Genomic DNA, 27,515 nt, shown 5'->3' with positions numbered 1-27,515 from the left:
AAGTTTTATAAATTTCAACTTCAAAATTTCTTGCAAATTATCGCGATTTTGATATATTTCGTAAACATTTGAATTTAAAATTTGAAATAGTTATGCGTAAAATTTCCCGTTTTCCGTTATTTTTTCAGGGTAATTCCTGACGCTTTTGAAAACTACTGGAAATTTTTGACTTCCCCTCCCCCCCAAAGTACCAACTAAATGAATTTTCCTTTTAAAGAAGGGCTGAAGTCAAAAATCATGTGATGACAGACACAAAAATAAAAAATAACACACTTCATTGTAGAATCAATACATTCATCACTCCGTTCAGAATCTAAAATGGGTAACAAATAAAATAATTTTGCTAATTTGACTTTATAATAAAATACTATCGATGTGTATATTATATGTATGTAGTATGTATCTACATATATTATAATGGAACAGATTCAAGACCTTCATAAGTATTAATTGTTATTGGTCTCAACAGAGGTACAGTAAATTAGATGTTCAATGTGAGAGTTTCGAAGTTACGAATTTACGATAAGTTATAAAAGATTTATAAAGAATTTATCCAAATGTATTCAAACGATAAACTCAAACTCCTTAAACTTGCGCCGAATAAAAAAATGGTAACGCACCTCAATGGAAAAAGATAGATTTTCAGGTTTGTACAGTATTCTAGTAAAAAAAAAAATATAATCGATTTATGAAGTAATATCATAAGGTAAGAAAATATGAACGGTGGTGGTGTGGGGGCAAAGCCCTCCATGGGTCTCCTTACCTTTAATATATTCAGCCCCCCAAGTCAAAAATTGAAATTGCGCATTTGCACCTATGTTAAATTGCTCTTTGGTAATAGCCATGGTAGTAACCAAAAGGAAAATGCTCGACTAAATTTGATTTTACCAAGAAGTACATAACAATATAAGATTTAAGATTATGAAAAAATAGATATTATGTCATGCAAAGATATACATATATATATATTCTATGTTATTATTATATATTAATTATATGTATTAATCAATGGGCAATATAATAATTTAATATTATGCACATTTCAATGACAATAGCATATCACGTAGTCTTACGGTTGGTTACACTGATTTGATAGTAACCGAGATAACGTTCGAAAATGTTTTTAATTTTGTTAGAAATTAAAAATACGATGTTATATTGTGCTTTCTGCTTACCGCTTATTGCTTAATGACTATTAAATAACGGTATGGTTTCCAAAGACTTGAGATCATGTAAATTGTAAATGATGTACTGTAGTAAACTTCGCATCCTCGTCAATAATAATATAATTTGACGCCACTGGGCGATCGTCAAATGCGCGGAAATCGTTGGCCAAACAAATTTTTTTCCTGACTTTTTGGAAGTTTGAACTGTCGCCATTAATAATAACCATCATTATGAACGGTCAAGACGTGGTCGTAAGTATATGTTATTATGTTCTACATGTGACATACAAAGAGTGAGTGTATATATTATTATGATTGACGATTATTATCTCGTGTTATTTAGGTATACGAACACGAAATGAAAAACTACGAGATGATGTTGACAGAGTTCTATGACGCGAATTCCAGTAACGCCGTAAAGCTATGTATGCAAGAAGAATTCGACAAGTTTGGTGAGCGAGACAAATGTTGGGTACAGTGTTGCTACAACCTGGAGAACAGTAAAAACCAATATTTGTTAATGTTTAGTCTGAACATAATGGAGGTAAGATATTTAGTTTTTCTTTTAACTAACCATGAGTGCAAAATTATTAATTTATATTTTATGTAAATGTTTGATAATTAGATGATTATTAATAAGAAATGGGAAAAAATGACTTTCAAATCTCAAGAAACATTGAGGGAAGCAATTTTTAACCATATTGTAATGAAACACAATGAATATCCAAAATATATGATCAGTAAAATGATTAAATTATTAGTTGATATAGCTCGTAATGATTGGCCTTTACGGTATCCAAATTTTATTGATCATATTGCACAAGTAAGAGTTCTATTATTTAAATTCAAAAACAAATAAATAAGTTATTAATACATTTGTATTTCATATAGTTGCTTGTAAATCCTGATCAAGTTCTTTTGGGCTTATCATTTTTGCTTTTGTCATCTGAAGAATTTATTAGCCCCAAAGAAGATCTTTTAGGCAAAAGAAAACATGAATTAAAAGTAAATTTTTTGAAGCACATTCCTAAATTGTTTGAAATACTTTCAGGTAAAATATATTATAATTAGATTACTATAGAAATGTTACTGTTATACTGGAAAAATTTAGCATTATTTATTTAATAATAATTATAACAGTAGTTAGTATCTATTATAAATAGTTAATTATTAAAAATAAATTATTTACAGACATTTTAAAAAATGCCCATAAAACTTCAAATTCTGATGAAATATATGAAGCAGTTACAAAAGTATTTTCTGATATGTTTACATGGCTTCCATTTGAAAAGCATTTAACTCCGGATTTATTACATGTCTTGATGCCCTTAGGAAAAAAAGAGGTATATTTTATATAATTTAATAAATTAATAATATTAAATCATTAATTTTGTTGTCTAGAATGCTACATCTATTAACACTTTGACTATATTTAATGAAGTTCTTAGTAAATCATATACTCAGACAGAAGATAGATATTTCATTTTGTCAGAGTTATGTCTTTATACATTCCGTTTAGTTGAAAATATAATTTCTGTTCCTGAAATTGGTTTTGTAAGCGAGGCGTAAGTATATTATATAATATATTACTCAACTTTTAATATACATTTGTCTAATAAACTTTACATTTTTTCAGTTACATGATTATAATAATTGAAATCCTTTCTGTAGTCATTAGAAAATATTGGAATTACCTTGATAATCATTTTAATAATGGTGAATTCTTAGAATTACTGTTACAATTTACATTCCGGCAAGATGTTTTGGATTGTTATTATCAATGTTTGGATATATGGAGTAGTATTTTTGAAGCATTATCTGATCGTCCCGAATGTATTGAAAAGTAATTATAAAATTTAATTTTAAATTTCATAATTATTTAAAACATTTAAATTAAATTAAATTTTATTATGTATTAATAATTTAGAATTATATCAATTTAATACATTTAAACTTAATATAAAAATTAAATTAATGACTTGTTTAGTTATGGGAACTTCCACGATTCTTCATGAATTTTATATTAGATGAAAAACAATAGTCATTTGTAATTAATTTAATAATATATTCAACGCTGGATTGGCAAAGTGAGTGTTCATCTACTGAGTTAGGATTTCTAACGTTTGATTACAAATACTGTAAGGTTTAATAATTCAATTATATTATATTCTCTACTAATGTTTATACTAATTTTCCATTATTATAAAAAAAAAAAATTACGACCAAATACTCATAAACGGCCAATCTAGTTTTACTTGGTAACTCGCTCAGCCAGTCTAGTCAGTCCTAAGTATATTGAGTTAATTTAATTATATTTTTAGTAAGTACTTAATTAATAATTAATACATTTATATATTCTAGGTATCGGCATTTATTTTTAGACCTTGTTGAAAGAGTGACACAAAAAATTAATACTTTTGGCAGTATAAATGATGAAACATATGATGATGATGTATGTATTAATATTGATATTGTAGTTTACTAACATTCTCAGATTGTATGCAAGTCTACTTCTTATGTTTGACCATAAAGTGGAAACCAATATGCCCATAAATGTTGTCTTAGTCTTACAAAAAGTAATGATTATGAAATTAACTTGGTATTTTTCTATAAATTCTAAACGTTTATGCATAAATACGTCAGGCCCCAATATTCCTTCATTGTGTTTTATAATTTTATATATTGTATATTGTTTTATACATTTTTCCTTCCTAAATATAGCAGAAGACTTAATATTCCTCATAATTAACTAATTCTCAATAGACCTTTTATTTTATTAATACTTCTTAAATTAAATTAATTAATTATTTTGTTATATTTTAAATTGTAAAATATAATCCAACAATATTTTATTGTTAAAATAATTAAAACATATGGATATTTCAAGGAAGGACATTGTCTCCTTTTTATATTCTGGGAAAACTATCACTGTTTACAAAAGTAGAACATTACAAATCTGTACTTATCATATCTAATTTTGAGTTGTTTGCTTTAATATAAAAATGAATTGACCTATTAATGAAACTTAAAGGTAAGAAAATTATCTAAGGCATATCAAAGGCTTTTACGTATTAATCTTTTAATTTTGCATTGAGTTATAAGAAATTTAAAATTGAAATATTTTATATAGTTATGATTCACTTTTAAATTGAAATATTGTAACAGCTTAAAAGAGTTGTCCTAAATAATATTCTTATAATCTTACATTTAGGTTTATAGGTTTATAGGTCGATTTACTTTAATATTAAAGTAAACAACACAAAATTGGCTATGCGGAAATTAAATTGAGTAATGTTATACTGTGTAGTAATGTTAGACTGTTGTAAGATAAAGAAAATACATGTGGATTCGACATCTTCTTAAATATACAATTTTATTTATCTAACTAAATAAAATAAAATAATAGTAAAATTATATTTATATTTTAAGTACAAAATCGTAGTGTACAATAACCTTTAATATAATCCTAGTATAGCATAAATATTATTAGATTATCAAATAATTTTTCTATTCTAAAACTGATTTTTATTATTATGACATTTTTATCAAAATTAATTTGGTAATAACAGTAAATGTTATGATATACAAAAGTATTCATGCATACAATTAATTTATATTTACATCTCTGAATGAATATGGTTTATTAAAATTGCATACAATATAATTACTAATTGTTAATTATTGTGGTATTTTATTTTGAATTCATCTGTACCCTTAAGGTACTATTAAAGACTTAGCTTAGAATTTCTGTCAATTAGATTATAAAATATGAAAATAAAATTTTACAAGTTTTTTAATTTAATATTTATCTATTAATATAATAACATCGCATATCATTTACAATTTAGAAAAAAAAATTCCCTACTATTAAATAGGATTTTCTATTGTTTTATTTATTTAAATTTTTACAGGGACAAACCGAATGCCAAATATTTTTGAACAAAAACATTGAAATCATATCAAATGTAGCACATCTTTATCCAGTTATTGCTGTGCCCGTGGTAAATAAAATATAAGGATTGTATTAAATTTTCTAATCTATTTACAATATTTATTTCATTGAATTAATAATAATGGTTCTAGGTGGATAATTGGAAAATCTACATAAATGATTATATAACTATACTAAACTCCCCCATGTTACTGGAAAACTTTAAAGATTCCAAGTGCATGTTTTTAGTTCCATCTACTAGGACTTTAACAAGCCTGAGTGGATATTATGAAGATTCTATGAAAATTGCAATTACTAAAATGCTCAATGATATTGCAATTCAAGGGGTCGCTACTACTCCACTTTACCAATTACCTGTATCACAATCAACCACAAAAACTCTGATTCAAATGTAAAATATTTAAATTTTGATTTTACTAAAACAATAATAAGTAACAAAAAGAAACTTATATTATTATTATTTTTTTTTTACATTAGTCAGAGTGAAATACTGACGGCTTTATCGAGATGGATGCATTTATTAAACAACAACAAACAATTTTGTATGGAACAGAATCGAGAAAAACTTTTTTCCGTTTTGGTTACATCTTTACAGGATACGAGTCAACCCACTCAGATTCATGATGCTTGTGGAGTTCTATTACCAACAGTTACTGAACCCATGCTTGTTCATATTAGCGAGTACACATCATTACTAGAACAATTATTATCACCATTTTTAGATGGTTCTATTACACTTAATCATTTAAATAAAAAGGTAAAATTTGTACAAAATATTTATGTACTTGTGTTTACGACTTTTATACTTTTAGACTCGTCTGTCTGTAAGAGTAACATCATTAAAATTTCTTTTGACTTGCCCCAGTCAAGAAGAAGAAATCAAAGTATTGGTTCTTATGAATTATTTAAAATCATTAGCACCATCTGGATTAAATGATTTAAAAATGTTAACTGATGTTCTTGTCAGCAGTGGACCTTACAAAATTTCTACTAGAAGAATTATTTATCGCGCTGTCGAAGTAACTATATTAGTCATAATCCTTTAACTTTAATAAACCATTATTTTTTTAATCAAAATTGTATAGCCATGTTTGGTTGAAGCGGTTACTCACTTGAAAAATGATATGCAATCAGAGTCCTCATTGAATCCACAGATGGAAAAATGTGAACGAGTGATTACATTTTTGTCAGAAATGTATGAATTGTTGCATGATACTATGTCACCTCAATTTGTACAAATTCTTATGCAAACATTTGTTGACTTGGATATGTGAGTATCATTTTTAAAATTAAGTAAATTAATAAAAATAAGGTAATTATTTGGATTTTAATTTTTTTTATAGGATATGGTCAGCTAGTACAATGCTGACAATCAAAATGCTTGAAGTACTATCATTAATTGTTAAACATTCTTCTAAATCAAATAAAGAGTTTACATCTGTAGTAATAAAATTAGCATTAGAGAAATTAATTCCTTTGGTAGCTTCTAACTGCTATCCACCAACAGTCTCTGCACTTTATAATTTGCTCTATTGGTAAAATTATTTTTATTTTAGAAAATATTATTAAGAGTCACAGACATTTTTGTGTTTGTTTTTTTAGTGTTTTGATGTTTAAATGGAGATATTTTTTTCCTGCTTCTCCATCTCTCTCTGTGCTGCATCCTACTAATGATAATAACATTGACAATTCTGAACAGTTCACTACAATATTGGAAGTAATAGGATACTCATTTATGACAAACGATATAAGTATTTTTTCACAAAATTTAAAAGCCATTGAAGAACTACACATGCAATGGAATTTATATGCAAAGGTATTAATTTAAGTAGAATAAGTAATTTATATTAAAAGAGAATTATAATTACTCAGTATTAATTGTTCTTTAGGAATATTTCAAACATTATTTTCTTAGCAAATACATGACTGTATTATTGAATGTTATGGTTAATAAAAGCCACACAATACTATCAGACGAGATTTCAATAGCTATTTACAATATGGCCAGTGTTGACTTTGAATACTTCTTTTCTAAATTTTTACCTGATTATTTGAAACAAACAGATAATATACGTAACGATCAGCGTCAATTTTTGAGGCAAAAACGCATGCAACCAGTCAAAGTAATTATCATATTAATATAGGTTTAAAAATGTATCTTATGTATTAATTTTGTAATTGCAGGAACTTCCAACATTTATGATTAATCTCGCTCAGCTAACAAATGACATAAGATGTTCAAAACAAATTTGAACGAACTCAAAAAGGTAAAATGACTGATTTTTTTCACTTTGTCCATGTACTTCTCCCTTGAGTAAAAATTGATTTTTAGTCTTAAGGTTATTGTAATAATTAAGTATTGATAGTAAAATTATGATTATTTTTTATAAATATATTTAATTAATTAAAAATAAAATGTTTCTAACATATAATATGTAAATGATTCAAAAAGTTATGTTTTTAATTTTGTAATTAATATTGTATAAAGTATTTTTATCTTAAAAAAAAAAAAACAAAAAAAGCAAGTCATCTTTAATTATAATTTATACTCTTACTGCGTAAAGAACGGTGTAGTTTACTGTGTAAGGTTAATGGAACAGGATTTAATAGATTTGATGTCTTATGATTTTTTTTTTTTTATTATTATTATTATAAATATGAGAATATGAATTATATAAATCTTGTAACACTTGTTAATAATAATTGTTTATTAATTAATTAATATATTTAATTTTTTTTAGCGTATAACCATTCGTTTTGGATACATATCTTTTAACTAAGGATTATTCGTGTTTGGCAGTATTAAACCATTTTAGTATATATAATGACAAAAATATATTATAATATTTATTATTTTAGTATTTGGGTTTTGTCAAGATCAAATATTTCCATCAAAAATCAGCTGATCTGGATGGTACTTTAATTTAAATAGTCTACTTAAACTTATGTTTCAACATCATCCTAATCTTATTAAAACAACAATTTAATTACATCAAATTGTTAATAACTATTGTTATACAATACTTGCATTAGGTAAAAGTTTATATTCAAGTCGATAAATAAAATACTTAGTGATTTAATTTCAGTTAATAAACATAATATTATGCTTAAATAGTTTGATAATAGATACTTAAAGATTCTTACCAAAAAAAATTGATAAACTAAATTCAAATTTTGATTTAATATCAATCTGAGATAGTTTTAAATAATTTGTTGAGAAACAAAACTATGTTTGCTATATGGAAGGTAATTAGTAGCTGCTAAAGTATTTAATACTTAGTAATAGGATATGTAGAAATTGCTACTCAATCATAATAAAAACGGTTTGGTATCGTTTAATTAATTTCTTAATGCCAACTAGGTAAGGATTTTATAAAATTTGTATTTTAAAGAGAGACTTGTACAAGAATATGTTGTAATAAAAAAAATTAGTTTATAAAGGGTATCTAATGGTCGCCAGAAGTAGAACAGTTATTATGATTGAACAAGTTTTAGAGAAGTATTTTATACTTGGTCAAATCCACTCATTTAATATTATAATGTAGGCTTGATAAAAAATATTGTTTCTTTACCAATTTTATGGTTGACTGAGAAGCAAATAATTAAAATATTTTAACCTTTATTGCATAAATGTACAGTTAAAAAAACAGTTGATAAGTTGTTTATCAATTTTTTTTCTGGACACTGAAAAATTCAGCTCATAAATACAATTTTTTTTTAATAATTTGTGTGTTACCTACCTGAGTAACACGGATAAAAAATATATTTATTAATTTTCATTAGAAATAAATATTTAAGTTAATATATGTAAAGTAGATATGTCGGAAATATCATCTATAAACCAAAATAAAAAATAAAAAATATAGTTTATTCATACGCATTACATTGTAATTCAAAAATACATTTCACAATATTATCATCTATGAATTAATTGTAAAATAATTTAAATATTATTTAAATATATGTTTTTTAATTTGATATTATTATTTTATTAATAAACCAATTAAATTACTTAACAAATATACATTTATTGGTATTAGGTGATAATCAATGTAATATTTACATTATTGGCAATTGGCAATTATATATAAAATACATATTTATTACAATATAATACATAATACTTATACAGTTTTACCACATACTGTACATTCAACAATTATTTTAAAATGTTAAATTTTCATTTTCAACGATTGTATACGCAGTATATGTGATAAATTTTACACTTCCGGTGCAGAACATGCAATATTTGGAACTCTATGTGCCATAACAAAGCACGCGCCTAACAATTTTTTCGCATGGTAGGATATTTACCATAGAGATCAACGTTTATAATTACCTGTTAAAGGAAGGTAAGTTGCAGCTTTCTATGCCGAGTTCTATTAGTCGTTTTGCTTTGGGTGGAACAACTGAATAATGCAACGTCTGTATACCGGATTCGAACGTCATAAGCTAGGCTATCAATTTAATACATTTGCATGTTTTTTTTTTGCTACACCGTATAATAAAATCAATTCGTCCAAAATTTATTTTGAATTATTTATAGTTCAAATACCAAATCTTATTTGTTATATTTTTGCATATATCATGGGTTAGTGCATATTTTAATGATTTTTTTTGTATAAATGCTTTTTTTTTCGTACTATTCAATTTTTAGTCAGGTATTTAACGTATATTATTGACTATTGTACTATTGAACTTATTGAAGTTGAGATCAAATTAATTTACTGATATCAAATCGTACATAACGGATGACAAAAATCGTTAGACAATTGTTTTTAGTTTGGTGCAATCCATTGACCAACGTGCATTGTGCCCGTGTTCGATTTATTACAATATATAGGTATAAAATGACAAGTGAGTAATTATTATTAAAAATGTAACACGGCGCTTCGAGTATGCAATATTGATACTCGCGCGTGTTTATTACAAAGATGCCATAATAATATAATACAACTTTTCTTAGATTGTTATCACAGCTAGCATAGAAGAAAAATATATCAAGTGTCACAAATACGATTGTGTGGTATTTAAACAATATACTAGTTCAAGGTCATATATAATTTTAGCCATTGTAGAAACGTTAAAAAAGTTAAAAATATAAAGTTTATTATAAACCGTTTAAAACGATAACCAACGCCCAAAGGTGAATATAGAAAAAATATAATACATAATTTTATTTAGTAGTGCATATTATATTGTAATTTATTATTATATTATCCGCCTTGTCTTCAACAAACCGAGAGTCGTAACAGAAAACTACTTAAGTCGCAAGAGCTGTCGCGGCATACACAGTAGTAGGTGTTAAAAATCGTATTAAGCCCTGCTATAATTGAATAGGAGGCCAATGATGCCATACGTGCTATCGACCTATTATTGAGTCCCAATTAAAATAAATGGTGTGATAAGAGGTTGTGCCCAGTACGTAATCTGGAATATTTGACTATAACAGTGTGATTAATTTTTAGTGATTGAAAACATGATCGGGTAGGGATGATTTTAGATATTGATTTATAATCAGATGTATAGGATTCCGGGTGATTATATACCATTCCAGTTTCCAGTGTTTAGATAAATCAGTGGTATATGGGGACTATTTCGATATAAAGGCATAAATGAGGACTCGAGTGAGAGTAATTTGGTGGGCGAACCAAATAAAAGGTCACCATGCTCATTGCTATTGATACGTATATGCCCGGGAGCCCGCAAGATGGTGAAAGAACTGATTTGAAATACAACAGAGAAGTACGGATTTTTAGGATAATAGGAAATCACTTAGAAAGGAAGTAATTATTGGAAATTGCTAAGAGACTGGCTTGAGAACCTGAGGTAATATAAGAAAATTCCCGAGAAGAAGAAAACTAATACAGATAATAGCTTCTAAAATAGCCCAGCATACAACCGTGAAAGAAGAGACTAATGAAGATTAGTTGGTATCAGACTGTATACGAAGTCCCTGAGTGCGTGACCTACCCATTTGTGAAGACCAGAATGCTTCATAAAATTGTCAGAGACAATTTGCCTAAATAATCTTTTGATAATGTTTGGAAGCATTGAATGTACATCGTTTATGGTATAACACAGGAAGTTTGGTGCAGTTTGAGTAAGTGCATAGAAGAATATAACATAAAACCATTGATTATAGAATAGTCTATTCTATAATCAATGATAAAACGGTTGTTTTTGAAGTTGGTAAACATGCGTGGGAATTACTGTATCATAACTGAAAGTAATTAAGTGAATCTGCGAACGAATCTCCATTTGATGTTAATCGAGTTAAATATATCAATTATTGGAGAGATTTATTGGGATGCACATATCAAGACAAATTTGATTATAAGCCAACAATATCTGATGGTGAATGGAGTGCAGGAAGATGGTTCTACATTCAGTATCTGTTGGGGGTTTGTTTTAGAGCCCCAAGTGCTATGCGTAGACAGCTGATCTGTAATGAAATTAGGGGCAACAGAGGCAGTTGCTTCGCGGTGCAAAATAAATAACAAATAAATTAATATTGGTTTTGTGTAATTGTAAATTTATTTTTATTTAATTTGAAACAAAATATTTAATGTGATATAACTATAGAAACGTGATTGGGTTATTAATCTTATAAAAAAAAAAAATTTTGGCCATGGCAAAGTTTTAATGACAAAGATCGAAGAATCAAATTTATATTAGGTAGGGCGAAAAATATATTTTGCCTCAGGTCACTAACGAGGATAGTTACGCTACTGATGAATTTAGTCTTTTTTCCTTTAATTTAGATTTCATCAAATGTATTTGCTGACACATATCGTAATAGTCGTAACATTATTCTGGTAGTTACCAGACCGTGTTCTATAGATGAATGTACATAATCTATCCGCCAGCACACCAGCAGTCATTAACACTACAGATTACCGTGTTGGTGATATAATAATAATTATTATTTATTAATATTAATATTTTTATATAAATAATAATATTTGAACATTAAACAAACTAAGATACTATTTGTTCCCGTTATTTCTGTAAGTATTTACTTACCGGAAACATATCACTATGGCCCATTTTGTATATCATGTATTGTGTATGAAATATACCTAATATTTTTATTTCAAAAAAAGTAAATTTTAATAAAGACTTATCTTCACATTTTATAAGTATTGTATAAAAATTTAGTACCTAGATAAATGCATTTTTGTACTTTGAACAATAAGATTAATCCTATTTTGATTTTATCAAATAGGTATTTCACTTGTAGCTTCATAAAAAAACTGTTATTATAGATTAATAATATATAAAATAAAAATAAATTATACATTTAACGAAAAAAAAATAATAATTTTAATCTTACGAGAAGAATCGAAGTATAAATAAATAGTACAAAGTTATAAGATAATATTATATACAATTAAATGTATAATAAAAAACTAATAATACATGAACACCTTTAAAATTTCATTTTTTTTCTTTGTTTTCTTAATGCATCTAATAAATTGTTTAATTGATCTTTACGGCTTAACGTGTCTCGTGAATACGTATTTTGGTTGTAGGATTTATTTAAATAATTTGTATCAAATCCTACGTCATCCTGCTGTCATCTGCTTTGAATAATACTATGTGAATTTCTAAAACATACAATATTAATTTAATATATATGTGTAATAAAATTAAAATTAGAATTAAATATAGGTAAGACATAAAAAAATTATGTAATCTAATTTAATTTTTAAGCTTGTTAGATGGTAAATTATGATAAACTATAAAAAACTGTATGATATATTTAAAACTATAGTCTATAACGATATCTAATAGAACTAAATTATAAGATGATAATATTATTAATATATAACTACTTATTAATAATATAATTATTTTAATAATATTATAAATATAATGTAGATGGATACTTAAAAAAATATACATTTTTATACATTAAATTCATACAAAAATATTTTTTATGGCACCTACCTACTTGTTTTATATACAAGTCGTATGATGAGTATATGTACAGCAATTTTACAACTTCTCATTTAAAATAAACTATAATTATCTTACTTGCTTCCTTGGCCATTTTTCAATAGATACGTATAAAAGCAAGCTAATACGATGCCAACCACCTAAAATATATTAAATTTTTAAGAATGTATAGGTGTGATGTAATTATTAAGAATTTGTCCTGTGGCGGAGGGGGGGGGGGTTGGATTTTTTTAAGTAGAAAACTGAAAACTTTATATCGTTTCCAAAAAAAAAAACTCTATTAAAAACATTTAATTAATCTATAATATTATAGTTGGATTACTTGGATTACTATTAAATTGTAAATAGGTATTGCAAAATATTAGTAAATTTAAGCTTTGGGGGAGATCTATCCTCTTAAGTTCCTAACCCCCCCTTAATAACGCCCCTACCTATAAGACTATAAAGTATAAACAATAATTATGTTGTAGTGCTATATATTGTAATTTGTAATAGTATATACACAATTGCATTCTATTAAATCTCGTTTATAGATTTATTCAATCGTTATAAGCATTAAAAACTTAGGGAAAAAAATATAGGTATACAGAGCATTTATATTTATTATAATGTATATTTATATTCTCTATACATTTCATTTAATTTATTAAAATAGTTATACTAATAGTTAAAAACGTCTTAGAAAAATAATGTTATAACAAAAATAGTTAAGTACTTTCACGCTTTTTGAATTGCCTATTACTAAAAACATAATTTGTTAATAAATAAATTAAATATTTTGAACTTTAAATTCTTATAAAAAAATATTGAACTAAGTGCTTATTTTGGATTCTGGATAAAGCGATGAATGTATTGATTTTACAATGATGTCTTTTTTTCTTTTTTTTTTTTTTGTGAATGAATACACGATAAATTGTTGATAAAATACTTCAATTTTCAACTTTAAAGGTAGTTTTGGATATAGAAAATCGAATCTACTTTATACCTTAGACAGTTAAAAATAAGATCAAACTATTCTTTTTATATAAATGGGAAAAACAAACAAAAATTAAGAAAAACAGGAATTTTTACGCTAAACCATATTTTGACTAAATTGATTTCTTTATTTTATTACGACTCAAAAAAAAATGAATAAAATAACCACAAAAGCTTGAAATTTTCACCAAATATGTGAATTATCATTTTCTATACATGATATACTTTTCAAAATATTTTAATTTTTTGAATTATTTAAAGACAATAGAAATGTTCGATTTTTTTAAGATTTATTTGTACAATCTATAACGCACAGAAACAATAAGTACGATAGATTATACAATAAAAAAATGGACAGTAAATGTTTTCTACATTCCATTGAAGAAACTACGGCATGAATATTAATTAATTAAACGTGCAAGTTAAGACATTGCTGAAACATTTGTACAGCGAAGTTTGGCTATTTCAGTTGTTATTTTGAGGTCAGTAGGTGTGGTTAGTAATATAGAAGGGGGCTTTAAAAATCAAACGGAGTTTGTACTTTAGTTTGGAACCCTTGAATACGATTAATGTTAAAAAAGTTGGCAACATCCCAGAGCTGAATACCGTAGATCCACAAAATAGGTTTTGAAAGTTGTTAGTAGAGCCGTAAAGAAAGGAGTTTAACAAGAAGTTTTAATTGGTTTGATGTAAGCATTAGATAAAGAAGGTGGAGTCAAGCGTTGAGTAGTCGGGTTAAGTGGTAACCAAGTAAGCCAACGGTCAATTATAAGATGTCAAGATAGCGTAATTTTTTTTTTTTTTCTTGGTGTTGAATCTGTTTTTGGTGTCTTACGATATTTACGGAAAGATAAAATTAAATCTCGAGTTGTATACATTCTTATAATATAATGGTATAAATGCATATTTTTATAATAATTAAATACTGCATTATCCAAGACATTAGTAATTACTACATTATTCAAATTTACTACACCCATAGTAGAGACCCATCACTTGACACCAAATGAACAGCAGTGTTACCCACTAGCTAATTTTTTTAGTTTTAATGTAATAGGTAACCTATGAAGAATCTTATTTTAAATTTTAAAGTTAGGTAAAATTAAAATTTCTATATAAATGGACAAAGTTAAATAATATATATACTACGTCAACAATTATTTTTAATTTTCCTAACTATTTTTAAAAGTACTGTGAATTTTAATTTTTTTATACTCATAAGTACTAACGATCCAATAAATAGTTGCAAAATACAAAATTATTTAATCTTAGGATTTTATAGTACAACTAGTACAAGTAAATTATAATGATGATTAATTCATAATCGAATATAAATTGTAGTATTTTTTATAAATTATACCATTAAAAACATTTAAATTACCTGGAAAAGACCAAATGCCAAGGCAATATACATTATAATGGTTAATCTAGATTTCACTCGATTGTTTAATCCGTTATAACATCCTTTTTGATAAATTATTCTTTCGTCAAATAAATTTCTGCACAATGCACCTAATTCAACTGGTAAATTTTGACAACATGAAACAGGAACTAGATTTTCCGGAAATATAATAGACCAATCTCTAGGTGTATCAACTCCACAACATTCTAGCTATATTAAATCATAAGAAACTGAAATTACACATTTTTGTAATTTACTACCTATTCAGTTCAATTTAACAGTTTACCTGTATATTTATCTTACCTAGTTCAATTTAATTTATTATTTAATATTAAATTAATCTGATAAATTGTGGTTAAGTATATGTAAAAGAAATGAAAACAATACATAAATTTACTAAATATTGAATTTCGTTTTAGTTTTAAATAAAAATTTTAATTTTCGTATAAGATTCGTATCCAACATTAAAGTGTGAAACATTACTATGTTTAAAATGTATTAACATACTTTTCGTTGAACCGTAGACCACGACTGCCGATGAGTTTCATCAAACGAATATTTTCCCATGGACGTTTTTAGAGAAAATCTTAAATCATTATTAAAATTTTCTTTGGAAACAGATGACATAATAGATAATAATACTTCTATTACTAGAACCGCTAGTAAAATTAATGTAAACTATTAACAAATATAACAATTAATTATTATTTATTTTTATTAAATATAACTATTATGATGATTGTTTATATGCCTACCATTATTGATAAATTGAAATTTTGTTTGTTAATACAATAAAATCCAAATATACTCGATATTATAATACATATACCTAATATAATAAACAATATTGGAGGGACTATAATTGAAGCATTCAAATAATTTGAAAAACGTCCCAAATCTACAATAACAATGATGCCAATAACTATTAAAGCCACTCCTGTAATCTAAAAATATAAATAGGTATTTTAAATGTTGTAAGTATTAGGAATTATATCTACATAGATATTATTAAATTTAGTGATGGACGATGGTATTTAAAATATTTATTTACCCCATATATCACATTAAAGATGTATAACAAATATTTTACAACATTAATACTTCCAGTTTCCATTATATTATCTTCACAAATTGTGTACTTATGTGTTTCTGAAATTGATTTACATAAACATTTTAAATTTACATAATATATTATGTCTGTAAGGAAATACATACAATACTTTCAACTTAGTGTGTCTATGAGTAAACTACTAAATACAAAATAATGTGTAGTTCTATATGAATAATTTAAATTACCTCTAATAATGTATATAAAACCTTTAAATCATTTATAATTATATATTATTTATGTATGGTTTGTTATTAAATTTAATAATACGAGTATGCCTAGTTCAAACGACACGATTCGAATAAAGTACAGAGAAAAATAAATTCAAGGGAAGAAGAATATAAAGTGTACATCAACGTGTAGCTATAGATATAAGGTGATTGACACATTTTTGATGTGTTAATATATGTATAACATATTATATAAGCCTATAGGCAGTATTAATCATTTATTATTCTTTTTTAACAGTAGTTGTCTAGGTGATAGTAACCATACACACATATATAACATAAATACCTACGTTAAAAAGAAAAAAAAGCAAGTCAATAATATTAAGTTGAACAATTTTGTTATGTTAAAAAAGGTCAACACTTGAAATTGTTTTCTTATTCAGTTAGTGCTCTAAAAGAATTGAATATCTTAAAATAAGTTATAACATGTTCAAAATATTATATAACATCATATTTAAGATGTAATGTTCATTATTGATTTTCGATAGGTATTATAAAATCACGTATACACATGTATAAATATATAATTGGTAATGATTATATTATGTACATTAATTTAAATATTTTGTCATAATTTAGTGATAAATGGGAAAACAGATTTAAAAACCAATAACACGCCATGAGTAATCAGTGAATACTGAATGTTTATGATAAACACAATTGAAAAATAGTCCTCGTTTATAGTATACGAAAATAGAAATGAGTATACCTAGGTCTAAATACGAAATGAAAAAAATGTAAATTACCACTTTGCTACTTATATTATAAATGCGTTCGAAGTTAACAAAGGATATTTGTAACTCCATCACCCCTTCAAGCAAACATTGTAAACCCACAACATATAAGTTTAATTATATGCAGTGGATAAATAAGAATATATAAGGAACGCATAAAAAAAAAAGAGGTGATTAACAATGCAAAAATAGTAAAGTATAAATTAATGATAATCTAGCAGCTTTCTTACATAAAACAACCACATAGCTTGGTTTTTAAAAAAAAATTGCAATATGAAAATAATGGATCTCTATAAGTTATAAAATTTTAGCACCTCATAAACTTTCTATAAACAAAATATGTAGTTACATATACCTTACATCGAGTCATCGAATGATGCTTATACATTGCCAGTAATTTGCCACATTGAATACGTACTTGACACTTGTTACAGTTTATATATAACATAAAATAATTTTTCGAAATAATAGGTGATGAGTGATGACAGAAACGAAGAATAAAGAATAAATAGAATAATCTATTACAATCCTCGAATTCAGTCAGTCTGAATTATGATGTAAAGAACCGCATATATTAGTCTCTTATTGTAACCAAATAAAATTGCAATACAAATTTACCTACATTATTGCACATAAAAAGTCTATTACTATCTTATTACCAGGTTATACAATAGCTACAGATATCGAATAATAAATATTCATTCGTTTACACTATATGATTAGGTAAAATAGAAATAGTTTTAAGCATATAGTCAATTACCTTATCTTGAAATTAAATTTGTTATATCAAAATCTAAATTATAGTTCAATCAATGATTAAATATAATAGTATATTTGATCAATGATTCAATCATAAAAAGTGAAAATCAATATTTACCAATATCCTAGTACCTATTCATTAGAAAACACGTCATATTTGCATCCCAGAAGTTTATTTTAATCTACAAGGATATTGTGTATAATTAGTACATTCCTAGACTCCTAATAGAATTTTGATTAGAACCTAGAGGTTTATGACCATTACTTCACTCCGGAAGGGCTATAAGGCTATAGCTACTAGATAAATGGGTAATATTATCATATATTATGATTTATATTTAATATTTATACATAGTTACTAATAATATGGGCGAATGTAATTTGTAAGCTCTTCCGATTTGAATGACCTTAGACTTGTAAACTCTTCTTATGGCACACTCTTTGGTCTACTTCAATACAATCTAAAAGTTAGGTACATGCAAACTCTCCTAAGTCTACAATAATTTCATTTATTTACATTAAAATTTATTGTTTATAATGATATGAACACACATTTTTTTTTTAATTTAATATAAATATTAAATTCGTTTAAAAAATAGTCAAATGTGTACATTTTACTATTTTATTAGTAAATCATAAAAATAATATGAAAAATTTAAATTTTAAATTTTAAAATAAAATGAGCATAAAGATTTAAAAAAACTTAAGGTGTCTTTTTGATCTATAAAATCTATATTTTTTGTGATTTTCATTTTCTATAACTTTTTATATATAAAAGTTTTTTACCTTAATTTAATTTATTTATTGTAATAATACATACGAAAAATAAGGTTAATGACATTTTGACCTTCGTGCAACCTTGTGGTCGGTAAAGGTATTAATAATGTATGATCACCTAAGTTATTATATATGTAAACATCACATAATATAACGACCTTAAGACTTAAATAGTATCCCGCCAATCTAAGCAATGGAATGACCAATAACAACCTACTTTGGTATTGGTGAATAATATAATGTCACTATATTTTTTCTTACTAGCCAAATAACTAAGATAAATGTATTATTTATTATTTTACCTTACGTAAATAAAACTTATAACACATAAATGAAAGGAGACATCAAGAATTTCTCAGTACCTACGTAATAAATATATTGGTAGTATAGGTAGAGCCCACTTATTAATACTTATATTTATATATAGTTTTTGCATTTTTAAGCCTTGTATCCAATATACTGTATATTTTAAGAGAATATTTAGAAAGAAATGAAAAAGTAATGTAAATTAAGTAGGTACCTAATAAAGTAATAACCTACTGTATTATTTGATTAAATAATACAATATGTATTTTATTTTAGGTTTAACAATTTAGAAGGACAGTAAACTGTTATCTTTTATTCATAATATGTATTATAAAAATTATTAACTCAAAATCTATTCATTTGAATTTCGATTTAAACGACTTAGAATATTTAAATTAAACATTAAAAAAAAAAAAATTCTGTTAGTTACAGTAAATAATGTAATTCTAATTTACAAAAAAATACTTGTTAACTCATAAATATATAAACGCAAAAAAAAAGATATCGTCTTTAAAATAATTTAATAAAATTAATAATTAAAATGCTAATAAATGCATATTATACCTATACTGGAAATAATCATATGATGCTCGATGCTTTATCTTTATATAATATTGTGTCGTCTTAAATGGATAGGTATCGGAATATGATATTTATAGTTTTTTCTACAATTTTACTAGCACTGAGCACTGGAGCTTAGTTAAAAAATAATGAAAATGTTAGTCTACTTTTTTGGAATTTAAACCGACAGGTATTTTCATAATCAAGGAAAATAAAAAATATCCTAGCACTGATATTTCCACATTTTAAAACAAATTTGTTAGATTTATTTTTATTTTTTTAAAAACAAGCAATCATCACAGTGCCCTTAAAACAAAAATATTTATACAGGGTGTCCAACAAGGATCTGTCAAATTAAATAATTAAATAACTTTAGTTCTAATCAATATTTTAAAAAAATTTCTTATAAATATAATTTAGACCCTTGCACTACATTTTTTATTTTTAATACCGAAAATAAAAAACTTTAAAATTGATAAAATTTTTTTCCAAAACATTCAAAACAGCCAATTTGTAACTTTAATTTTTAGAAACATGTAGATGGTAAAAATATTTATTTAAGTCAAATGGCTGATTTTTAAAATTTTTTTAAATATCAATATTCTTGTTAATTAAATTACAATATAATAGATACGTATAATAAATTAATAACAGCAATATCCTTTTTTTTATTTAAAAATAAAGAACTCTACGCCGGTTTTTTTTTCAATCGTCGAAGCAAATTTCCAGGAATTGTGTGAGTGGCTATATTAGATTTTATAAAAGTGGGTTATAATGGAAAGGAAGTCCATTATAAAATCATCAATAAAATATAAACATAAGAATAGTCTTAATTTTTAAGTCTGTGACTGTGTAACATAAAATTGGAAATGTATAATAGGACATTAATGATCGTGTATAAAACATTTTTTTCTGATAGGGAGTGACATGGCAATGAATAATTAAGCTTGAAATCTTAACCGTTTGATAAGATTGGAATTGGGATTTACTTAAAGAGGCTTCAGAACATGGAGCAAAAATATATTTTATAAACAAAATTTAAAACTACAAGTAGGAATCTAGAAAGATTGAGTTTATACCTTTTTTTACCCCTTCTCCATATAAAAGCGTTTACGGACACTAAACTTACCAAAATATGGTAGGGATTGAAAATAGATGTTGTTATTTATAAATGTAAAGTTCATTATAAATCTTGTTCCGATAAATATAAATTTAGGTATCTCATCATAGCTTTACAAAAATTTCGATTTAATCAATCAAATAAAGCTGAGATATTTAATGTTACCTATGTGAAAAAAGTTCCTGTGGTACAAAGTAATAACAAAAAAATGGATATATTTTGCAGATTAAAATTGAATTGAAAAAGTATTCAAATGAACAGCTGAAGACCAACAAACAGAAAGATAAGCAATATCATTAATAGTTTTATTTATCATCACAAATTAAAATAAAATTCTAAAATATAACATAATTTTAAAATCAATAATTAAAGATAAATTTAAATATGTGTATACTAACCAGTTGACAGTATATATTATAAAGTAAAATTGAATAATATAATGTAACTAAAATAAGTTGTAATCATATAAAATTATTACTTGGTATGTACAAATTACCAGTATACTTAATACTTAATATTATACATTTTAACAGATAGGTACCGATTGAAGATATTAGATACAATAATTGTATAAACCAATATTAGTAAGTAACTTTAAAAATTATATCTTTTGTATTTTTATATTTATGTGATTATCTGGAACTGTAATTAAATCTAATGCAATTTTCACTGGTTCAATTGTCTGCATCTTATATCTTTTGATGCACTATATTGAAAAATATACAAATCATTAAATAGATTAAAATAAATCTATACTAAATAAAAATAAGAATATTTTGTGACGTGTTTTAAATATTTGGAATAAAGGTAGAGATTCTGTTCATTTTTATTGTATATTATTTAATATACATTGTATAACTATGTTACCTATTTATTTCACATTTTCACTACACAAATAATAAAAAAGTTGATCTTATCAAAATATGTGTAATTCCTAATTTCCATACTGCCTAAGGTTATTCTAATAAAAAATTTATTAATAAATAATATTTTGTAGTTATCTCATATTGTAAAATTTAAAATAATAAACATAATAAAACCTATAAACACAGATAATGCATCATGAAATAAAGATTGTTAAAAATACATCATACCTGCATGTATGTCTTCGTTTTATGAACGTAAAACATAACAAATATGCATTCAGTGAAATCTATTTTATGCTGTTAGCTTAATATTAAAATAAATTTACATATTATCTAGGGCATCTCATAGGCTTTCATTCATACTTTAATTTTAGTGTTAATATCAACTATCTCATTTAAAAATTAAATATCAATAAAAGCCTATGAGATGCCCTAGATAATATTATTTCCTTTAAAGTTGATAATATGTAAATTAATTTTAATATTAAGAGGACAACATACCCACATGTGTTGTCTTTGTCTTACTAACATACATCATAACAAATTTTCGTTCAGCAGAATATATTTTGTGATGTTAGCTTTAATACTAGAGTAAATTTACCTATTATCAAATATAAAGGTAAGAATATTATCTAGACAATGACATATGATTTTATTATTTTAAAGTGAGTTATGAACATTTTAAAGTTGTTATATTTTACATAGCTATAACTCACTTTAAAATAATAATATCAATAAAAGCATATACATGCAATTGTCTAGATAATATTTTTACCTTTAAATTTGATAATAGGTAAATTTACTTTAATATTAAAGCTAACATTACAAAATGAATTCTGCTGAACGAAAATTTGTTATGATGTACGTTAGTAAGACAGAGACAACACATAGAGGTATGGTGTCCTCTTAAAGCTAAAAGCATACATTTGCTGTTTTTGGTTTATAAGATGAAAACAACACATACAGATATGTCGTCCTCTTAATTGGATAATAAATCTTACGAAACAATTATAATTTTCCTCGGGATAAAGTATCAATACTTATTAACTTGAAATATGCAAGAACAAGTCATATCCATGATTTTTTTTAATTTTAAACCGTTATCCAAACCCCATAATATCTCCAGTAGTAGTTTTATTAATGCAACCTATTTGGTAGAACGACTAAACATTTGTGTTTTTAGTTGCACTAGGTTTGAGGGATTATTTTACCTACCAGTAAAGTTTATAGGTTATTATGTTGGCCAATTTCTATGTCATATTATAATTTTAAATTTAGGTATATTCTCTGGTTGATTAATTATAATGTTAATTGTATACATAATTTCAATTAATTTTATTATATCTTATTTTTGTTATTTAATTTACAACTTATATGATTGTTAATTTTGTATTACTAATATTATTCTCAATAGCCTGAACACAAATTTGTTGTCGAATTTTTGTTAGACTAGATGAGCATCCTTTTAAAATATTTTATTAACTTATATAATTTTAAATTTTGTTATACCTCTGCTAGTGTCAAACACATCTGAATATGTGCCATTTTTTGTCCAATGCACGATCTTGCACCAAATCCGTAAGGAAGGGTTGCAAATGGCTCATTTACACCATTATATTTATTACTTTTTAGACGATTCCAGCGATCTGGTCTAAATTCATCGGGGTTATTGAAATATTTTCCATTTCTACCACTTGTGAACATTGACATAACAACTAAACTCTATAACCAGTAGTAAAATTAAAATAGTTATTTAAATTTATAAAATAAAAGGATTTTTATATACACATACATTCGCAGGTATTATGTGATCTGTTAAATAAATATCATTTGGAGGAATTCTTGCAAGAAAAGGTGCCAATGGATACATTCTTAACACTTCTTTTAAAATATTATTTAAATAATCACATTCCAAGAAATCTGTTTCTAATAAGCTATGTCTTAAATTATTTTGTATACTCTTGTGAAGCCCTAGAGTATATAAAGACCATTGAGTTGAATAAGCAGTCTTTAAAATATAACATATAATCATACATTAATAATAATTAAACAGTTTATTATAAAAATGTAAATATATTTTTTTAAATTCTTACAGTATCACCAGCAGCGATTATAAAATCAATTATTAGCCTCTTAATCATATCAATAGGTATATCATGAACATTTAATATAGAATTTAATAAACCATCACTATCAAAGCTCATTAATTTTGACACCAAATTATTTGCTACAAACAAAATATATATATTAGTAGTTAGTACTGACTGTCTCAAAAGTGTTAAACTAGTTTATTTTTAGTAGTAGTAATTGTTTATTATAATACTGTTATCGGCGCAATTAACATAACTAAATGTTTATATATATATAACTTTGTAGAAATTAAATCTTAATTATGAATTTCTTTAGATTTTTAGTTTTATTTATCACATACAGATCCCTATGTAGTCTGTTTAAAGTAAGTTACAATATAAATAATGTTTGCTTAAAAGTTAATAAAATCTTACCACTTTCAATAGAATTATCAACAGCAAGTACAAAATCATCCCAAATTTTCAGTTTTAATAATTTAGAAATTTTGGCAGGAATAACTGTAAATTTGACAGTACACTGAAATACTTTTTGTACACATTGTGATAAACAATTTACATCATTTGAAAGGTCATTTTTATAATTATCATAAACTCCTCCAACCAAATGTGCCACCATAACTGTAAACCATTAAACTATATTATTTAATAATTTGTATACACTACGAACTATTAAAAATAGATTATGATTTAAATAATTAACAAATAAAAATATAATGTACTTTATAAAAATATAGTTTGAATAATAACGTAATACATAACAGATCTGTATCTGAGTAACAAATACAAAAAATATTTTTCTCAAAAAAAAAAAATAATAATAATAATAACTTATTTTATTCAAATATTTTTTATTTAATAGTGTATATTATTATTCTAATCTATAAATAATAAATATTAAATACACAAAGAACAAGAAATAGTAATCAACCCAATGTAATTAAAAAGGTACATACATTAATAATACAAAGAGGTAACTATAGTCTGTCCAGTGAGAATTCCAGCTAATCCTGACATCCCCCTGCTATCAAAACTGGTTTACTTATGGCTGAGTATCATTGGGGAATGCGTAGAAAAACTGATTTTGGACGGTTTGAGGCACGTTCTCTCGCTGGACAGAGTACAGTTATGTAATGTGTTGTTATTTAAATATTGTATACTTTACAAGAAACCCCATTTATACCAAATTTCTATCAGTAAAATGACACAACTTAAGTTTTAGAATTCATTCTGAAATATATAAAATGATTAGATATCAATGTTCTTTTAATTGTTGTATTGTTATATTCACCTAATGAAGACAAAAATTTAACATTTATTATTTATTAATTTGAAGTTAAACATTAAAAAGCTTACACGATATTGAAAGTTTGTATAAATCTCCTATAAGATTTGGAAGCACTTGTCCATCACTCAATTCCCATTCATTTAATAAATCATTAATTACAATTTTATAAGATTTGATAAAATTCACATTCAAATCTTTTAACATAATTTTATTAAATATTTGTCTATATTTCCACCATTCTTTTCCATCCCTAAAAACAAATTAATTATAATATTAAAACGAATAAAAGGATAAAGATTAGAAATATTAAAAATAATATTTTTATTTATATGTAATAGCTGTATATAAAATTATAGTAATTAAATAATGTTGAAATTGAAGATTTTTATAAATAATATTTATTAATTTTATAATAATTAATGATTATGCCTATAATTTATAATATGAAATTATTAATATTATATAATTTACATGAAATAGAGTCCACGTTGTTGGCCATATGTGTCATTGTAAAGTAACCATGCTTCAGGTAAAATATGTTTGGGAAATTTTCCTTCTTGTGCAAATAATAATTTCATATCCAATGGGTTGCTTATCCAAATTGCATCAACAGGACCAAGTTTTTCTCTAAATACTGAACCATATTGTTGATGACGTTTATCAATATATTCATGTAATTTACGACCACCGCCAACAGCCAAAATTGAAAACATTGTACCAACTACTGGTAAACCCTTAACAATAGGTATTTCTTTTTTGGATATAGTACTTGTATTTTTTAAGTTTGTAGTGGACATAAATCTTGTTTTAGTAGAATTTACTAAAACTAATGAATAGAATCTATTAAGCATTGTAAAAATATTTTTAAATGTCGTGGGCTATGATACTGCTATAATCTATTAAATAAAAACAATTTTTAAATTAAATTAGTTGAAAAAAAAAATCAACATAATAAGACAGTAAAAAGTGAGTTTATTGAAAATTTTTATCTTTAATTGATACTAATGTGAGAGCATATGATTTAAATCACCTAATTAAAAAATAGACATAATGAAATGTTAAAGTAAGAGGCAATGAGTTGAGGATAAAAAATAACCATGTAGAATGAAATAGAACAATGTGTTTCCATTAGGTAATGAATAATGACTAATAAACATTATAATATTACAAATAGTATGGTACATACTATGATTATTGATTATAAATAATGTAAATAAATGTGGTACCAATCTGTTAAAATGTAGTAAAAATGATCTGATTAGAAATTATCATAGTACATAAATTATATATACTGTAACTAAAATGTCTATGATTATTAATAAAATGTTCTAAATGCAATATTCAAATAATTATACTATTGTCTATTCTTCATAAATCAAGTATTTGTAGAAAATATTTAAGTATTTAAAAAGAAAAAAATCAGAAAACTCCTTTTAAACTTTTGAAGTCTCTATTTGGAGTTACATATTAATGAATAGTAGGTAACTTATATTATATTTCAAATTGTTAAAGTACATTTCTTATTAATTCCAGATTTGATAATTCGATTTAAATACACATACAATAGAAAATTATGATAATGCCCACAAGACACAATAAAAATAGAAAATATCCAAGTATTTAAATACAGTTAACTAAAATTTACCAAAATTTTAAAATCATAAACATACCTATGTGAATAATTGTGAAGTGATTTTACTAATGTCAGCTTAATTTAAAATTTTATCACAAAATCGATACCTGGACAATAAATTGAAATATTTTAATTTACCTACTGGTTTTGTTGAAGATAGGGCATAATATTATGTTTATTTTTTCTTTTTATACAATATTTACATTATTACTTTTTAGATTTTGAACTCTCAACTCATCTTAATTTATTTAATATATTAATAGTATCACTATATTTTAATTTACAATAGAACATTAATAAAATAAAAAATAATTAAGGAATAATTATCCATTCTTATTTAAGTTTACCATAGACTAGAGAGGCAAATGCCCAGAGATAAGTATATATACCACAAGTCTAAGAACGACTGTATTGTCTGAATAGATACCTAGAATTCTATTGAAATTTGAAATTGAACAAACCAAACCACGGCAATAGATAATATTATCTATATCTAAGGGATGTGGTGTTTATAACCATAATCTTAGATCATGTTTATAACCAAAGCACAGAACAACTTACTGACTTTACCATAGAACGCTATGGCTTT

General features: G+C 24.9%; 3 protein-coding genes across 10 annotated transcripts; 1 reads left to right on the top strand and 2 right to left on the bottom strand.

The window, feature by feature from the left end:
- Positions 1–1,397: 1,397 nt before the first annotated feature.
- LOC113561248 (exportin-6) lies at positions 1,398–7,858 on the top strand. Its single transcript, XM_026967559.1, has 17 exons — positions 1,398–1,418; positions 1,510–1,710; positions 1,792–1,989; positions 2,058–2,217; positions 2,358–2,509; positions 2,568–2,731; positions 2,803–3,009; positions 3,528–3,618; positions 5,078–5,167; positions 5,250–5,509; positions 5,596–5,875; positions 5,931–6,137; positions 6,204–6,388; positions 6,462–6,653; positions 6,721–6,934; positions 7,008–7,241; positions 7,303–7,858. Exons 1-17 carry the CDS (start codon positions 1,398–1,400, stop codon positions 7,369–7,371), a joined length of 2,925 nt encoding a protein of 974 aa, XP_026823360.1. The 3' UTR covers positions 7,372–7,858.
- Positions 7,859–12,555: 4,697 nt separating this feature from the next.
- Positions 12,556–16,785, bottom strand: LOC113549691 (tetraspanin-9-like). Its single transcript, XM_026951102.1, has 7 exons — positions 16,673–16,785; positions 16,509–16,606; positions 16,213–16,401; positions 15,965–16,135; positions 15,437–15,667; positions 13,072–13,220; positions 12,556–12,728 (listed from the first exon to the last, which is right to left on the bottom strand). Exons 2-6 carry the CDS (start codon positions 16,569–16,571, stop codon positions 13,155–13,157), a joined length of 720 nt encoding a protein of 239 aa, XP_026806903.1. The 5' UTR covers positions 16,572–16,606; positions 16,673–16,785; the 3' UTR covers positions 12,556–12,728; positions 13,072–13,154.
- Positions 16,786–21,534: 4,749 nt separating this feature from the next.
- LOC113557139 (cytochrome P450 315a1, mitochondrial) lies at positions 21,535–27,466 on the bottom strand. 8 transcript variants are annotated; one of them, XM_026962473.1, is made up of 8 exons: positions 27,274–27,466; positions 25,765–26,189; positions 25,362–25,543; positions 24,423–24,626; positions 24,012–24,145; positions 23,711–23,926; positions 23,428–23,640; positions 21,535–21,758 (listed from the first exon to the last, which is right to left on the bottom strand). In XM_026962473.1, the coding sequence occupies exons 2-8, from the start codon at positions 26,142–26,144 to the stop codon at positions 21,654–21,656; spliced, it is 1,434 nt and encodes a 477-aa protein (XP_026818274.1). In that variant the 5' UTR covers positions 26,145–26,189; positions 27,274–27,466; the 3' UTR covers positions 21,535–21,653. The 8 variants fall into 8 exon arrangements, with proteins under 8 accessions (XP_026818274.1, XP_026818325.1, XP_026818314.1 ...); XM_026962524.1 differs by having other exon boundaries at positions 25,765–26,119; XM_026962513.1 differs by having other exon boundaries at positions 27,354–27,369.
- Positions 27,467–27,515: the final 49 nt, after the last annotated feature.

The sequence above is a fragment of the Rhopalosiphum maidis genome, chromosome 4, assembly GCF_003676215.2.
Source record: "Rhopalosiphum maidis isolate BTI-1 chromosome 4, ASM367621v3, whole genome shotgun sequence".
Taxonomy (NCBI): domain Eukaryota; kingdom Metazoa; phylum Arthropoda; class Insecta; order Hemiptera; family Aphididae; genus Rhopalosiphum; species Rhopalosiphum maidis.
The sequence above is the reverse complement of the archived record's forward strand: the minus strand, read 5'-3'. Positions and strand labels throughout refer to the sequence as shown.

Bases quoted from the DNA above. Each gene is read 5' to 3' on its own strand.
- LOC113561248 (XM_026967559.1), top strand. From the start codon at position 1,398: ATGAACGGTCAAGACGTGGTC. The intron at 2,510-2,567 runs GTATATTTTATA...TTTGTTGTCTAG, and splicing joins TGCCCTTAGGAAAAAAAGAG to AATGCTACATCTATTAACAC. The intron at 6,138-6,203 runs GTAACTATATTA...AAAATTGTATAG, and splicing joins TTATTTATCGCGCTGTCGAA to CCATGTTTGGTTGAAGCGGT.
- LOC113549691 (XM_026951102.1), bottom strand. From the start codon at position 16,571: ATGGAAACTGGAAGTATTAATGTTGTAAAATATTTGTTATACATCTTT. The intron at 16,136-16,212 runs GTAGGCATATAA...ATTTGTTAATAG, and splicing joins ATTTCAATTTATCAATAATG to TTTACATTAATTTTACTAGC. The intron at 15,668-15,964 runs GTATGTTAATAC...GATTTAATATAG, and splicing joins GGTCTACGGTTCAACGAAAA to CTAGAATGTTGTGGAGTTGA.
- LOC113557139 (XM_026962473.1), bottom strand. From the start codon at position 26,144: ATGCTTAATAGATTCTATTCATTAGTTTTAGTAAATTCTACTAAAACA. The intron at 24,627-25,361 runs GTAAGCTTTTTA...AATGGTTTACAG, and splicing joins ATACAAACTTTCAATATCGT to TTATGGTGGCACATTTGGTT. The intron at 23,641-23,710 runs GTATGTGTATAT...TACTGGTTATAG, and splicing joins ATCACATAATACCTGCGAAT to AGTTTAGTTGTTATGTCAAT.